A 16,612-nucleotide genomic window follows, 5' to 3' on the forward strand; every position below is an offset into this window, starting at 1 on the left:
GTGCCTCAGTTTGTACCACATCTGAATTTGTGATATCGCATCGGTGTCAGTACATGTCACTCTGTGAATGTGCATACTGGAGGATGCTTTGAGCAAAACGAATGGAGAGAATAAGAGAGAGGGGCTTAAAAGTCTGGAATAGCTGTGGTAAGCAAAATACAACATTGAGCTAATCTATGAGAAATAGGGTAAGGCACAATAGCATCTTCACAGTCAGAGAGAGCAAACACCCATGACATAAGCAAGCATGCTGTGCTGGCTCGGGACATGGATGAAAGCTTTTTGAGTCAGAATATTACCAAACTCAGATGTCCCCTCCAGCCAAAGCAGAAGGAGATCTGCTGCCTGACTAGCATGCCAGAGTGAAGCAGAACTCTTAAGTGAGTGCCACTGGAGGGTGGTCCAACAAAAACTGAGTGAGTGGGTGTATGTCTTCCTCTTGCAGTTGTCTGTGTGTTGATCTGACTCTTCAGTGACACTTCTGCTTGTAGTCTGTGTGGATCTAGACAGTTCATTTAGTTTTAAGCTCTGTCATTTCTTTTGGTGTGCAGTAGAAAATTTTACATGGTATCAATTGGCTATTGATTTTGTATTTACCAGTCCTTAGCTAATACTAGCATGTCTCCTGCATTAACTGTACCATTTACAATCACCCGCTTCCATTCAGTCTCACTTCCACGTACATGGGGGAAAAAAAATAGTTTTTCAGTACTTCTGATACACCCACTACTTCCCAGCTACATTTCTCTATTCACTCAAGACAGATTCTGCACAAAAGTCAGAGAAACAGACCTAATCTACAACAGTGTCTGTTTGGTTTTTCCCCTAAAGCTCTACAAGCATCCAGGCCATGCATCTCTGTGATTTAAGTTAGGACACTTCTACAGGAGAGTGAGAAGAAGTTTTGAAAACCATGAAGTTGTACCTTATTAGCTTGGACTTCACTCAGCTTTGCAGTTATAATCCATCTTGCATGAAATGTGAAATTAAATCACAGACAAGCTACTTTATTTCCTTTCCCATGCTTGGCTTGCTTTGTACAGTCATCCATTTTTGTTTCAGCAATTCCCCTTATTTCAGGCATTTAAAACCTTATGTTCTAAAGAGCCAAATACTTTTTAAAAGTGGTCTAAAAGTTGTGCTTATAAAGTATCACTGTCTACCTGTTCCACCCATAGCAAGCCACTGACAGAGAAACAAAGTCAAGGAAAGAAGGACCAGAAGTAAACAAAAAATAACAATTTCCACACACTTTGGAGAAGCATAACTTTCATTTGTTTTATTTTTTAAACAAGAAAAAGCATCGCTGCGTTAATGAATACATTCAAAGCACTTAATACATTCATCACTTGAAACAGAAACTCTGGACAGAGCTGTCCTGAAGCAGCAGCAACCAGCACGGTGCAGAGGTGTGGCAGAGAAGAATATTTTCATGTACTTTTTTAAGTCACACAAGTACATCTCCAGGCACAAACTTGGCTTAGGCATTTGCTAACCTTTTTAAATACTCATTACTTAGCTGCTGCTGTGAAAGAACAATGATTATTAAACTATTTCTTCTACTACACTACTGAAAAAAGCTACTTATTAAAAAAATACTGAAATAAAAACATGGATAATGTATAAAAATAGTTTATTTTGAAATGTCACACTCAACTTTGCCAGCTCATTTCTGAAATGAATGACAACTACTGCCATTGTTAAAGGAAACAGTAAGAGGCTGAAACAACTAATGTATACGTGAATGAATCTGCTTTCTTCTGTCCCACAAAGTCAGAAAGAAAAACGTAATTCCAAGCTAAAAACATACTTAAAATCTAACTTCAGCTATTTAAAAAGCTGACTTACACACTGTTATTGTTTAAGGCTTACACCATTCTAACAAGCTTTGAACAGTTTTCACATAGATAAGGTCAGAAAATTCAAAAGCAGCTCACTCTTCATGGTGATGATGAGTCCATCCAGGCAGCTACTGCTTTGGCAGAATGACTGAACACTGCACAGTCGTCTGAAATGCAAAGTCAAAGTACGTGAGTGCTGCCAAAGCAAAATAGATTTATTTTCTTAAAGTCAGGCTACATAGTTATCATTCTGTTTACAAGCAGGTGCAACTCTTTCCATGTGTGTAGTAGCATTTCCAAACTTCCTGAATGCCACCTAAGTTTGAAGAATTACAGGGAGGGTGCACTGACATTGAGAGCCAACAAACAATCTGGCAGAAACACTGCACTAAAATTAAGGTATTTAGGCTTGTAGGCTATAAATGAAAACCTGTGCAGCTTAATTTTTGTTTACATGCATTAGTTGTCTTCATAGAAAGCTCTTTACAAGGGTGAATAGAATGCTCTGAAAGTGAAATTCCCTAAAAAGATGATTTTTTTTTTTTCTTTACATGTTGGTTCACCATCAGCTCTGAAGTATAGCTATCACATACAGATATTTTTCTCTAAAGGTGCGCTGGTTGGAAGGAAATTAAATTAATGCCCGTGATACACAGGGACAGGTAACTTTGAAAAGTTTATCAGGTCCTATCCTTGAATGGGTCTAAACAACATCAGTTTCAGCTTTCTTGAGGGGCCCTCCGCCTGTAAGGCTGTCCACAGTACACAGAACCCTTCTATCTAACTCAATTCACTACAGTCCTATATACATAGTTACACTGATTTGAGATTTTTTTGACAAAGAAAATTAATCAAGAATATTTTAAGATCAGATCTCTACATACATAAATTATGAATACAGTTACCACCTGTATTAGTCTAGAAGAAATTAGCTATCAAACTTACTGTAGTCCCAGCATGTCAAAGATGAACATGCTAAAACAATGTCTAAGGATGCCTCATCCAATCTGAACTATCCCGAATTTTCACTCATTACAACTCTTTTTGCTGTATCACATAACTGCCTCTTTCCTTATTCAAAATCACAAAAGCCCAGGACCAGTCCTTAATCTACCACCATTTATTATCTAAAATGGTAAAATGTCTAGCAATTCCAGCTGTTCCTAAAAAAAAAAAAGTAAAAGAAACAACTAGGAAGACTCCAAAACCTCAGATCTTCATGCAACTTTGTTGTACTGAATCAAAAATAACGTGACTCCTACCCTCCTGACATCAACTCTCAACTTTATTACAATACCCAGTTCCTGTTTCCAGACATTCTAGTATCTTCAGATCAACTTCCTCTCTCAGCATATTATCACTCAAACCCGGCCACCAGTAGCAAAAAACATAAAAAATAAAAGAAATGCTGAGTTATATCAAAACTACTTCAATCACTAATACCAGGCAGCAGATTCAGATTCAGAGAATGAATCTAAGAAGCAATACTGGAAAGGAGTGTCCCTTCCTCTCAGCATATCACGTTTTCTTTCAGCAAACAGCAGTTCAATAGCTATGGAAAGCAACTGAAATGGTGTTTTGAATAGCTGAAAGTGAACTGAAACAAGGGCTTGCATTTGTTATTGAAGCAGAATCTTACAAACATAGTTTGTTCTTTCCAGCCCTTTACTCCTCTTCTCCCTGTCAAGAACCAAGACAATTACGCAAACAAAAGCAGGACTCAAATACACCTGCCAAAACTGGGAGGAAGGTGATTCCTGCCTTAGCAGGGATTCCTGAGAAAGTTTCCTTTCACACCAGCATGAACAAAGGTGCTGAGGAATTTCTGGTGCATATTTTAAATTATTTGTTTGAAGCTTTTTTTTTTTTTTTTTTTAAATAAGTACGGATCTGTATTAAACAAAAGTGCAGCTTAATCCTCTGAAAACGTCTTCTGTAATTAGAGGGGAGAAGGTCTGGTTCTGCTGTCTATCTTATCCATTCAAGACAACTTCTCAAAGACTGCAAAAGGAAAATGGGAAAAGCCTATTGTCTCTCACAAATGTGTAGAGGGGACACGAAAAATAACTAACACCTGTTCCAGATAACTGGAACTTGGGTGAGGAAGAGTGATAAACATAACCCAAGGTCTCCTAAAAAAGACTACATTGCCTAGTTAAGAATCAGCAAAACACTAATTTCAAGGATTTTGGTGGAACCTGGCCTGTTCAAATATGCTGAAATGAGTTCACAGGAAATTTTACTTAACGTGACTTTCTTTTAGGACATTAATTAAAAGTACACGTGACCGTCACTGACCAGAGAACCAGATTGGAAAAAAAAAATCAATTTTTATCTCCATCAGAACACCGATGATTTTACTAATACTGGCAGTTCTGTTGATAATTTAGTTTCAGGGTGACATAAAAAGAATGATTTATGCCTATTTTTTTCTGTCTTATTCACTCAAACTTCAGCAAATTTACTACTGTAAAGAAACTAAAAGTTTCTTTAAAGACAAAGAAAGAACCTGGAAGTTGAGAGAGTCATCGGAGATTGGATTCCTTCATTTCCCTAAAAGGCTTCCTCCTTTTCAGGCTGCTGCGCCCACTGATACAGCTCTCTGTGGCCCTCTTCTGTTTGCTTTCCTCACATACAGATTCTCCTTCCCCATCTGCCATACCATCCCAATGTAACTCTCAGTTCCTCTCATGCTGCACACCCTAACACTGTCAGAAGTACTGATGCGTCACAAAAACCCTGTTGAGAAGTTGGATGGACATCCAAACTATTTTTAACACCGTTCTCTTACTCTACCCTATAGCCAGAAAGGAATCTCAAGCACTCCACTGAAACTGCAATAATGTAAAACATAAAAACAAATTCTTGTCTAATGTAAACGTAAAAATGAATCCTTATCTACAAAAAAATTCTACCTAAAAATTCATTTACCGAGATCTTCTGTAATGTATTCTTTTCCACTCTTTTTTTCATGCACTTTGGATCTGGAAAGCATGTGAATGAACATGGTTTTAATAACACCAAACTGGCTAATACCCATATGTTGCAACAAACTCCTCTCCTACAAACTGAAGCGGATGTAGTATCTTCGATGTGGTCCAATCTTTCCCAGTTGTCTCACTGTTCTAAGTTTTAAAGCTGAGCACAGGTAAAGGTTTTCAATCTGTACACTTATCCAGAATCTTACCTATGCTATAATGGGTAGGATTTCAAACCCTCAAACATTTGAAGTTCTATAGTATTTCCTATGAAACTGAAGCTAAAATTGAAGCTAGATCTTCAAAACAAAGCTTGCAAGGTTCTTAATGAATTTATTTGCCCATTTGATTGGATTTGTCAAAGCACACACTCTAAAAATTTACAATTTAAGCAGAAACATTTGGGAACATGTAATAAATGTCTGTATGTTTGCACTGTCCCCAGTAGTAACTGACCTCCATGTACTTACTTTCAGGGTGTGCAGGGTGTCTGTCCATTCCATGGAACCTATCTGAGGTATAGCACTCAGCAGGATGCTAGTAGCCTTGTTTGCATTTTCTTTCAGCGTCTTTAAAACTTTATCCACTGAAACCTAGAAATACAACAGAATTGAGGGCATTTCTCAATTTTCAGGGCACAAATTTTAAGCCTCCAGCCAAACTAAGCAAAATGTAGAGCACAGACAAAAGCACAGTACGTATCTTAAAGTGCCATGATCCTTCTAGCTAGTAAGAACTTTCCTGTGACTGTACCTTTGACTGTGTTTTTTACCTTCTGATTCTGTGAACTTTGTACTTAAAAAAAAGAATCTTTTCATCTAAACACACTAGAAGTAGTGTCACCAGTGAAGAAAACACCTGCTTTCTAGCCATATTTATGCATCATAATAACAATAAACAAAAATTAACATATCTAGATAGCGGTTGTCTAAAAAAAAAAAAAAAAGAAAAATCAAAAGCTAGGTGAACAAAACAGTAAACAAAACCCCTGTAGAATTGTAATTGCAGAGAAGTTTGTTTTCTGTATACCACAGGAACTTTAAACAAAATGTCACATGGATGTCTTTTTTGCAGCACAGTACAGATACATGAGTTTTAACCAAATACTTGATTTTTTTTGAATTTTTATGAATATTAGAAGATAAAAAAATATTTTAGATAGTCAGCAATCCATCTTAAGAACAATAAATACGTTAAGTGAGCTAAGCTGTATCAGCTACTGTACTTCAGTACTATATATATATACTCTCCAAGAGCTGCTGGCTCCATAAAAATCTACACTATCTCTATTTTGCTGTTTTTGAAGCTCTGCTCAATCCATGTTCAAACAGCTCTGTAGAAAACAGAGGCAACACTGAGACTGTATTTAATAAATTAAGATTTATTAATACCGTACGGGGATGTTGCAAGTGGGAAAGACTTTATTTGCATAATAAAATTTGAAACAGAATTTTTAGTTACTGACACTAATTATCAAGTGTTTGACTAAGTTAACTGTTATCTCTCAAGCAGTAAAGCTGTACTGTTCTTTTCTACGATGAGCATGATTTAATAGGCTACCAGGAGAAGTTACCCACTCATAGCTGCCGCTCAGTTGTATCCTATGAGAAAACAAACTAAACAAGACATATGCTTTTGCACAAAGCTGCAAAAGAAAAAAATAACAAATCAATTATAGAACATAAGTTCACGGCAACATCATGCATACAAACTCCTGATTTAGACACAAGGAGGTAAACTGTTTGCTAACAGTAAGGCAAGTTCATAGAAATGAGTGAAGTCACAACATTCTGTTCCTGCTTTAACACTTGCTACTCCAGAAAAACTCAGTGATACTAATATCAGATTCAATTCAGTACGTGACCTCTGTCAAAAGCTACACACAGGTTCTCATCCAGACCCCTCTGGACAAAACCTAGAGGCAAAAAGTTTCACTCACTGCTTCTTCATGCTCCTTCCAGCAGTCATAATCTGTTGCCATAGCTATACTTGCATAACTCATTCCAGCTTCTTTTGCAAGAATCACTTCAGGCACTGTTGTCATGTTGATAACATCTGCTCCCCAGCTACGAAACATCAAGCTTTCCGCTCGAGAATTGAAACGTGGTCCTTCAATGGTGATCATTGTCCCCTTGGAATGACACTGGAGCCCAAGTTTCTTTGCAGTCTCAATAAGAACCTGCAAAACAAAGACATGCCAATGTTGGGAGAAGCAAGTAACTCTCTTGATACACTGCTTCACATCTCACAAATCCCATATCTCCTTCAGCAGGGAGATAAATAGGCAAACCTCTACTTGAGAAAAGAGTGGGGAAGGGTGTTTGTGCATGCAGCTGTATGAATGCATGTAGACAGCATAAAAGAGAGATTTGGGAGACTAGCTACAGAAGGACTCATAGAACTTAGTAGGTGCTTATTAACATGCTGTTGCTAATTACTCCTTACGCTGATTCCAAATGTGAAATTCATCAACTGCCTATTAATTACGTTAATAAATCAATAAACAATTCCATTTGTGATTTGACTTAAACAAGAGAAGCTGGGTAGAATTTCCACAAAACTCTATACAAAGCTACCACTTAACTCCTTGCAAGATGCTGCCGTGAGTTTCTGAAAGTAGTAACAACCAAAGCAGCCTATGGTAGATACTTTCCAATTCTCATTTGATTTATGGTGTGTAAGACAAATAAAACGGAACAGTTCTACATATTTGCAGAAATACAATTTAATAAAAACTTTTCAGATTTTTTATATAAATTCCTTAATTAGCCCACAACATAGCTGTTTTGGTATTATTATTGGTGCATTTAGCTATGATGTTTCTCTGAATTATGATAAAATGGGCTCCCAACAATTTCAGGAACATTTCCAGAAAAAAAAAAAGATCACTTTTATTTGGTATCTCTTTTCAGGCTCTACAACAGCTCAAAACCACATGTTCATTTAAAACATCTGTTAGGCTGATTAAAATGCGCAGGCTAATGAGATAATCAGCACGTGTCAGACTGGAAAGTACCTAAATGTTTGTTTTCTGAAAAGGAGCATTTCTTTGGCAAAAATTAATATCCAAAGAGCATTCTTTATAGCTATCCAGCAATCAGATGAAAACCTGATGTATGTTTCTTGCAACGCCAGGCAATTAGTTATGTCCACTTAAACTTTTTAAAAACAACAAAAAAACATAGTGTGATGTGCAGCCAATTATTTCAGTAATAGCGTTTTTTAATCCATTATATAAAACATACTCAATAAACAACTTGTGTGTCTTGTGGCACGACATCATGCTCAAAGTCAGTAAGCAACTATGTGCCAACTAATTTTTGGTAACAGCATGTGGGTAAGCTCTTGATGCTTGAAAAATTCAAAGTATTTTGTACTGTCTGCAGCCCAGCATAAGGAGGGTAGTGTAGGCACCGTATAACGTGACTGTTTCCTCTTCAGCTCTAAAATATCTTTACTTCATTGCATTCCTAGCATGCTAAATGTTATTCCACTAACAATGCTATGGACCCACTGGTGGAAATCTTAAAGCCACACTGTTTCCTGTCTAATTAATAAAAATAACCTATAATGGCAGCAAAGTGAATTGGTGACAAGCAGAATAGCTAGCAGTATGAACATTTGTACATGCTTAGGGTACAGATTGAGCCAGCTGCTTCATAACTCAGTTTTGAGCTGCTCAGTGTAGTAACTGGCTGCATAGAAAGTAAACCTGTTGGATGGATATGACTAATTCTGCAGATTCCTGGTCTCCCTCCTTGAGAATGTGACTCCCTGCAGCTTCTGATCAGACCATTCCACAAAAGCACAAAACACTGAATTCAATCTTCACTTTCCTTTTTCCTCCGATTTAAGAATACAATGAGAAGGTATATTTAGTCATAGATTCACACTTTCCTGAAAGGTTTTAATTGTATAGAAAAACAGCAATATCACAATATTTAGTCTAAGTGTTTTTTGACATTTGAAAATCCTGGAGCCATTAAACAAAAGAAAGCAAAATTTAATAAAAGACAACTGTAATTTGGTTTGTGTCTGCATTTAATATCACGTTAACAAACTCTTCACTCTCTTCCACTACCAAATGCTACAATGCACAAAAGCACAAATGCAATATTGGCACTTCTGTGAATGCTGAAGTACTGCTCTTAATTCTTTGTACGTTAAATACATACAGTGCCCCAGCCACAGATGCTGTTTCATTCAGCATGAAAAGGAATTAATTCCTAAATCTGTCTTCCAACTTTGTTCACACAGGTTCTCTTTGCCTGTTATACGACAAAAAAGATTTTTACCCTTCTGAAATCTAGGATGCCAATTGTCTTTTTAGAGTGTTCCACATACCTATACTAGCTCCAATAATCAAAGATCTTTTACTTTCCATGCCTTCCAATTACATTCTTCTTCAACATTTATGTGAATAACAGCAACATCATTTTCATGGCCTTCCTTTGGACTCTCTCCAACATGTTCACGTTGCCCTTGTAAGAAGAAACTCACAACTGGACCAGGCACTAGAGCTGAGGCATCAACAGTGCTGAGTAAGGGGGGGAGAGATGGAGATCACCTCCATATTCTGATGGTGGCTAATTAGACTACTGTACTATAAATAACAAGCATCATAAAATACAACATTTTAAAAAACATCTTTATAATTCACTAACCTCTCTGGTTTTAGTGCAGAATGGCTCTGACATTGGAATATGACACACTCCTGAGAGACTGCAAGATTGACCATCATATAAAGTACAATGCCTTTTATTTGTCCTGGAAAAGCAGAAAACATACTCTGAGTGAAGAACAGGGATCAAACAGAACAGAAAACAATAAACTCATGGAAGGGAATACAAATATCCATGTGATAGCAATGGCTACCTATACTCACAGAATGCCAGAATGGCTGAGACTGGCAGGGATCTCTGGAGGTCATTTGGTCCAGCCCTGTGCTTTAAGCAGGGACATCTACAGCAGGCTGCCCAGATGGCTTTCAAGTATCTCCAGGGAGGGAGATGCCAGAGTTTCTGTGGACAACCTGTGCCAGTGCTCTAACATCCACATGGTAAAGTAGTGTTTTCTGGCAATCAGAGAGAACTTCTAGTGTTCCAGTTAGAGTCATTGACTCTTGTCCAGCCACTGGGAACCACACAAACCCACCTGGCTCTGTCTCTTTGCTGCTTTCTTTGTGTATTAATACACACTGGTAAGACCTGCCACTGAGCCTTCTCCAGACTGAAGGCTCTGTCAGCTCTTCCCCATAGAACACATACTCTAATCCCTTCATCATTTTCATGGCCCTCCTTTGGACTCTCTCCAGTATGTTCACGTTGCACTTGTAAGAAGAAACCCAGAACTGGAACAGGAACTAGAGCCGAGGCTTCACCAGGGCTAAGTGGAGGGGAAGCATCACTTATTTCAGTCTGCTGACAATACTTTGCCTAATGCATCCCAGGATACCATGAAGCCCTCTTTGCAGCAGCTCATGTATAAAGTGATTTGAATATAAAGACTAGTCTTATTTTACAATTTTTTGTCTTTAAAAATTTCTACTTTTAAACATAAGACGGAAGAAACTTATGTATATTTATTACCTTCATTCTTCCATTAAACAATTTAATGAACACACAGAATGTTTCTGTACAAAATGGTCAGAAAATAGAGTACTTTATTTTTTATGTGGAAGTTCATTTTTGCCTAAACACAGTCTAATGCAATCTAAGACTTCACCAGATTACAAACGACGAAAACATCACTCATTTCAGGAAATTAAGAAGATATGCTCTCCAATCACAATAGGAAGTTAGAGATTTGAGTGGATTAGTATATTTGAGTGGATTCCATGGTGTGGCTTTGTGGTGCACAAATAATAAACTATGCTTTTTTTAAGAGACTTTTTAAACTGTAATTTTCAGCACTAGCATATGTATCTCCATAGTGTGCTGTGAAGCAACACATCTTCCCCACAAACGAAGACATGCTCAACTGTTAAATTTTAGTAACGACTTACTGAGATAGAACACACTTTTGAAATATAGGCTAAACACTAAAAGAAGCAGTTTACCTGCTTGGCATGTTCCTGTGTTTGCAAGATAGGAAGTCCCCAATCATGAAACAAAACTGAATACAACAAAACTGAGTAGAACGAGAACAATCTGAAGTCAAAGGCAACATAATAGACCATTTTTCACTAGCCTTTTTAACACTGTGTGTCTTCTTGATGACTGCATTAGTAAGACCTTGTTTATATAAACAAGAGAAATTAACACTGTGCAGTTTGGACTTGCCAAATTCAGTTCCACCCAAGTCATGAGCTCATCAGCAAATATTTAAATAAAGGTTGTCATATGTTACTGTAGATTTGAAAAAAATATGTAACTTATTCTCAAGGAAGAGGTCACATTATTTGGAAGAGAGTTCAGCAAAATAAAAATACGTGCTAAATGATCCACAGTTTTAAATTTAGTTGAAATGGTAATATTAATTTTTCCCCTACAACACATTGAAGAGCTGCAATCAAAATCTGATTTGACATCTCTATTTCAAGTGTTTGCTAATGAATTATTTAGAATTGGAGGGATGGGAAAATCGTAATCAACTTCCTGCATTATAGTATTTCACATGTTGTTAGTTGAGCACTTACTTAGAGCAGTGTTCATATATCAGATACCTAAGAGATCACTTAAGGAAGATCACATGTACAAACACATATTTCTGACTTCTAGGTGCCCTGTTTTTTGGAGAGAACAGACATATAACTAGATAGTCAAACAAGAAATCCTACTATGTTTAGCACCATACATACCATCTGCATGGGAATAAACCATGAAGATAAGATCTATGGCTGCTCTGATCAAGTGACAACTTGTATTTGCACGCAGGGTCTAACAATTTTCCTTCTATGCAGAAATTCTATGCTACAATTCTGCAAATGTCACAGCTACTTGATATGCTGCTATGCTTAGTGTTAAAAATAAACACAGATTTGAACCAGCCTCTGCTTGTTGCTATCTATGAAGCACTGGCTGGCAAAGAAGAGTACCTTTCAGTCTCTCCTGCCTGTCAACCTTGTTACTTTAGTCAAGATTTGGCCATCCTTATCTGTCCCACCAATTTGTCTGCAAGGCAAAGAACAGCTGCACTAAATTTTTCAATACTGCATTATCATTATTTTGTATTGACTAAAGAAAGCTGCACCGAGGGAACAGGAATTGTCCTGGGCTGCATATAAAATACATAATAACTTTAATGTATTTAAGTAACAAAGTTTACTCTTATATGTATTTCCTAATCAAAATAAAAACCAGAAAGCAACAAAAATATGAAACAAAAGGGATTTCAGACCTTGTTTCTGAAACCAATACATCAAGATCCTAAGAATGGCAGTGGCTGTTAAAGCAAAAAAAAAAAACCGGTGTCAAACCCTTCCCTGTGGAGATGGAGTGGGCACAGAGTAATTGGTCCAACTTCAAGGGAGTTGTGGATCATATAAATTCCCTCTACAAACTAACTTATATGGGGGAGGGAAAGTGAAAATCAATCATTTTTGCAGTTCTAACTTACTGCTGCCATAGAGTTCTGCAACCAGTAGCAGACTCCCAAACTGTTCAATCCTTGCAGAACTGGTCATACACCTGCAGGACCACATAGGAGATGTTAGGGGACAGTCAGAGAAAGAAAAACATTCAAAAGTTCTCCTTCAGCAAGCCTTTAGAGAACAGCTGGTAAATGAGAGGGAGATTAATTGTAGTTTCTCAGGGAGTGACTTTTATCTAGGAGAAAATCTGGAGTATGTGAGAGCCCAGAAAGACAAATCAGAAAAGCTGGTGACCCTTCTCTGCCCGCTGAAAGAAACTGAATATGCATATGAAGAGAGTAAAGCAGAGTATTCTGGTGTTAGTATCAAGGAGATTCCCTATTCTGCTACTGAGCTGGCCTAATTAAAGAAAGATTTTGGTCACAGCTCTAGGAAGTGAGAGACAGAGTATGTGTGGAAAGTGCCACAAACAGGGGGAGCACAGGTCCTACTGACTGAAAAGGAATCAGAGGGTTATTGAGGACCTTCACCACTGGTGTTGATCGATTTGCCCCACACTGATCCTGTCCTTTTAACCCTCAAAGAGCCTCTTAACAAATAAATCTGGAAGGCTCAAGACAATCAGAGGAAAATGTACAAAATTAACCATCTGGATTTTACCTACCTTCTAAGTGTGGCTCATTTGGGACCAGGAAGTTTTTTTTTTCTTTTCCAGTTTTACTTTCTCTGACCTTGGTTCCTCTGGAACTGGGAAGTTCTCTTTTGTTTTTGAGATGCTAACGAATGCTGATCCTGATGATGCGTCTCCCAAGTTCCCTTTCTCACCCTGCTGCTTTCCCTGAGAACACTGTTGGCATCATTAGCGTCACTGTTCGAGACAGGCATCTTCTTCAGATTAATTTTTGTAATTGCTTATGCTGACCCTATCACATTCACTGGCTGGTCGTGGTCTCATGCCCATGTTGGGCATACTGGGCACATGGAACGGAATTCTAATTCTAACAGAGGCATAACCCTTTCAACCACGGTTAAGCACAGTGATGAAATGTTTTAGAAGATGAATGGGGCCAGGATAATACTGGCTAACTCCACCAACTCCTGGGAGATGCAGGACAAAGAATGAAGTTAGGGTGTTGGATGCAATAAGTGATCTACATGCACTGTAACACTCCTGCAGTCTTCCCTATCAGCATTGGGAACCAACCAGCAATTCTTATCTAATGTATTATCTCAGTGGGAAAGAACTAACATAAAAGACAATCAGTTAATTGTAGATTTACCATAACTCAAAATAATGTCTTCCTAGCTCTTAGTTTTAGAAGGTAAAGGAAACACTTTACTACAATTCAAAAGGTGATGTGGGACAATGCAAAGAAATATGAAAGAGAATTTCAATCTTGGTCACATCTAGTTAATTTTACTTATGATCCTGTTAATAACTATGCTAAAGCTTTTGTCCTAACAATACATAGTGCTTCAGTATACATCATATACCCAATCACTTGCTAGGACTGAATCAAAATGGGGTTATACTGCACTCATTAGAACAAAAAGTATGGGTCCAGTGAAAGGGAAATGAATGGCAAATAGTTGATGTTAGTTCATATGCTGTATGGGAACAACAAGGATTTACTTGTGAGACTAATACCATCAAGGCTCAAGACCTTTGTCTTGACACGGAGCAAAATATATGCTGTTTTGAGAGGTATCCCCGTGAGACTCCTGAAATCTAAAGTGCTCATCTATATTGGAAAAGGATGTGTGTGTATGAGAACCTCTTTTATACTCATTGCCAATATTACTGTAGATACAACAATCATTCAAATGTCTGTTTTTGTAACTTTACTAACATCATGGGATGTGACTTTAATTATTCAGTTCCAGTAACGTCATATCAGTTGTAGTGATCCAATTACACATTAATCCAAGATTTGCTATCTGCCCCAACTGGAATGAATCTTGCTCTAGTAAAGAAATTACTGCAACATGATGATCTGTACCAATTAGAACACATCCAAGACAATCAACAAAAAAACCCTAATTACTGTTCACCATGATACATATGAGATACACCTGGAAAGGGTGAAGAAGGATGGAGAGCACCATTGATGGTGACCACTTTTTGGATGGTCACCAACAGGAAGACGAGTTTTTAATTTTGTGCTTCACTCAGCTGTGATTTTATAAATCCTAACGTTGATGTGTTTATTGATTGTAATCATAGTATATGTGGAAGTCTGGTACATGCTGAGGTGACTGGCTCGGCTCAAATTACCCAAAGAATCTGAAAACTGACCTAGGTATTAGATTACTTTTCCTAGCCTCCTGGTGATCCATGAGTCAGGTGAGTTCCATTAAGTGCATTCGTGGTACTCATGTTTTGCTCCTTTGCTTTACTTGATTTCAGCACGTTTCCTTCCCTTCTCTCCTCATTCCCCTCAATGATTTTTTTTCTTGAAACCACCATGGGACAGTGATAACAAGCTTTGCACCAGAGGGTGGAGTGAGAACTGAGAACAATGCTTTGCTCAAAGCCTGTTCAACGGCACCCATCCAAGGCATGAGCTGCCGACTGACATTCACTGACACTTACTGAACATTTATGGAGCTCAATCGGTGCATGTGAGCACAATGAGGCGTGGGTGATATGTTTCAGCAATGGCAGCAGTAAGGCACTTCCACTCTTCAGATCTGTTTTTTTTTTTTTTTTAAATACAAAACAAAAACCCAAAGCTAATACAGAAGTATTTTTTTGTATTCCTGTTCGTTGTTGGTTTTGATACATTCTTGATTTGGTAGTAAACGGAATAGATTTGTAACCAGGTAGGTTGCTCCAGTGAAGTGTCGCTCCATCGATACCTACTGATCGCTTACAGAGACAAAACCGTGGCACAGTGTGGTGGTGTGTGGTGCATTTCAGCAGTGGTGACTGCGACAGGGTGTCACCTTTGCCAGTGCAGATTTGACGAGTGTGGAATGCAAGCTCTTGTTCACTGCTGGAAAAAATGCACAGCTAATGGTAGTGATGGTGTTGAAAAATGGTGTTTTGTAGCTGAGAATTTGCTCTATCAACTAGTGTCATCATGCTCATTGTATCTGTTGTAGTTTCCATGGAAATAAACAGGAGGCATTAGTTTCAGAGCAACTTATGTATAAGCAGCCCAAGACAATTCTTATTCACTCAGAGCAGCTCAGGCAAGCCAAAAGGTGGGACACCCATGCATTAATGTATATGGTATGCTCTCCTTTGTCTGTCTCATATGACAAACGTATCTGAAGAATCTCTTCTTATTATTCTTAACATCCCTTGTCATAATCAGTTTTATTTGCACCCTGGCTTTCCTGATCCCACCTATGCACACTTGAACAACATCCCTGTTGTTCAACATTCTTCACAAGCCACCTACCCCAGCTTCCACTGCTAAGACATCTCCGTATCCCTGTTTGGTCAGTAGTTCCTTGTTGAGCCATGCCAGTTTCCTGCCTCCTCTGAGCAATCTGTGCCAGTGCCTTGTCACCGGCACAGCACAGAATTGCTTCTTGGCATTCAGAGGGAATCTCTTCTGCCCCAGGCTGCGATCATTTCCTCTTGTCCTGTCAGTGGTTACCACAGAAAACAGCCTGGCTCAATCCTTTCTGCACCCTTCCTTTGGGTATTAATACACAGTGGTACCTGTTAGAGCTGAACACACTTTCCTGTCCTGCCTTCTTGTATCAATCTCCCTTTGTGCCACAAGAACTGCGATTATCACATCATCCTATAAAAACTTACTACAACGAAGAATATAATTAAAAACAACTGTTACTCACCTATCAATGAATTGGTCAATTATGACAAGATCCCCAGGTTGTATTTCTTCTCGTAATGAACCACAGGCAGTAGTCACTAGAATATGTGAGCAGTTCTCTTCTTTTAATGCCCAAATATTGGCACGGTAATTTACATTTGATGGCATAATTGTATGATGCCTTCCATGTCTGCAAAGAAACATGTTGCCAGAGAGTAAAATAAATCAGTATGAAATTGTTTCCCTTCTCTCAAATAAACAGAATTCTAGGAAAAGTAATTTCTCTGAATAACAATAGAGATGGCATTGATCATATTAGCAATTTGCTCTATAGCATGTTTTCACTATTGTATCAAAGTTGTTTCAATATCTGGTTCACAAAGTAGTGTTGCAGTTTTTTTTTTGTTTTTTTTTTAAGCTGAAATTCATTTAAAATTCTTTAAACTACAATCCAAATACAATTCAGCAGCTTCG

General features: G+C 38.0%; 1 protein-coding gene and 1 pseudogene across 1 annotated transcript in view; one reads left to right on the forward strand and one right to left on the reverse strand.

The window, feature by feature from the left end:
* Positions 1–1,252: 1,252 nt before the first annotated feature.
* Positions 1,253–16,612, reverse strand: part of MTAP (methylthioadenosine phosphorylase) — a 31,701-nt gene continuing 16,341 nt past the window's right edge. Inside the window, exons 4-8 of the mRNA XM_085213055.1 lie at positions 16,161–16,328; positions 9,484–9,586; positions 6,759–6,998; positions 5,290–5,412; positions 1,253–2,008 (exon numbers count right to left, since the gene is read on the reverse strand). Coding sequence (XP_085069181.1) covers positions 1,970–2,008; positions 5,290–5,412; positions 6,759–6,998; positions 9,484–9,586; positions 16,161–16,328 — 673 coding nt within the window. The 3' untranslated portion in view covers positions 1,253–1,969. The remainder of the gene's footprint in view (positions 2,009–5,289; positions 5,413–6,758; positions 6,999–9,483; positions 9,587–16,160; positions 16,329–16,612) is intronic.
* On the forward strand, positions 12,674–14,407 carry LOC146542392 (uncharacterized; annotated as a pseudogene).

This window comes from Meleagris gallopavo, chromosome Z, assembly GCF_905368555.1.
Source record: "Meleagris gallopavo chromosome Z, MGAL_WU_HG_1.1, whole genome shotgun sequence".
NCBI lineage: Eukaryota > Metazoa > Chordata > Aves > Galliformes > Phasianidae > Meleagris > Meleagris gallopavo.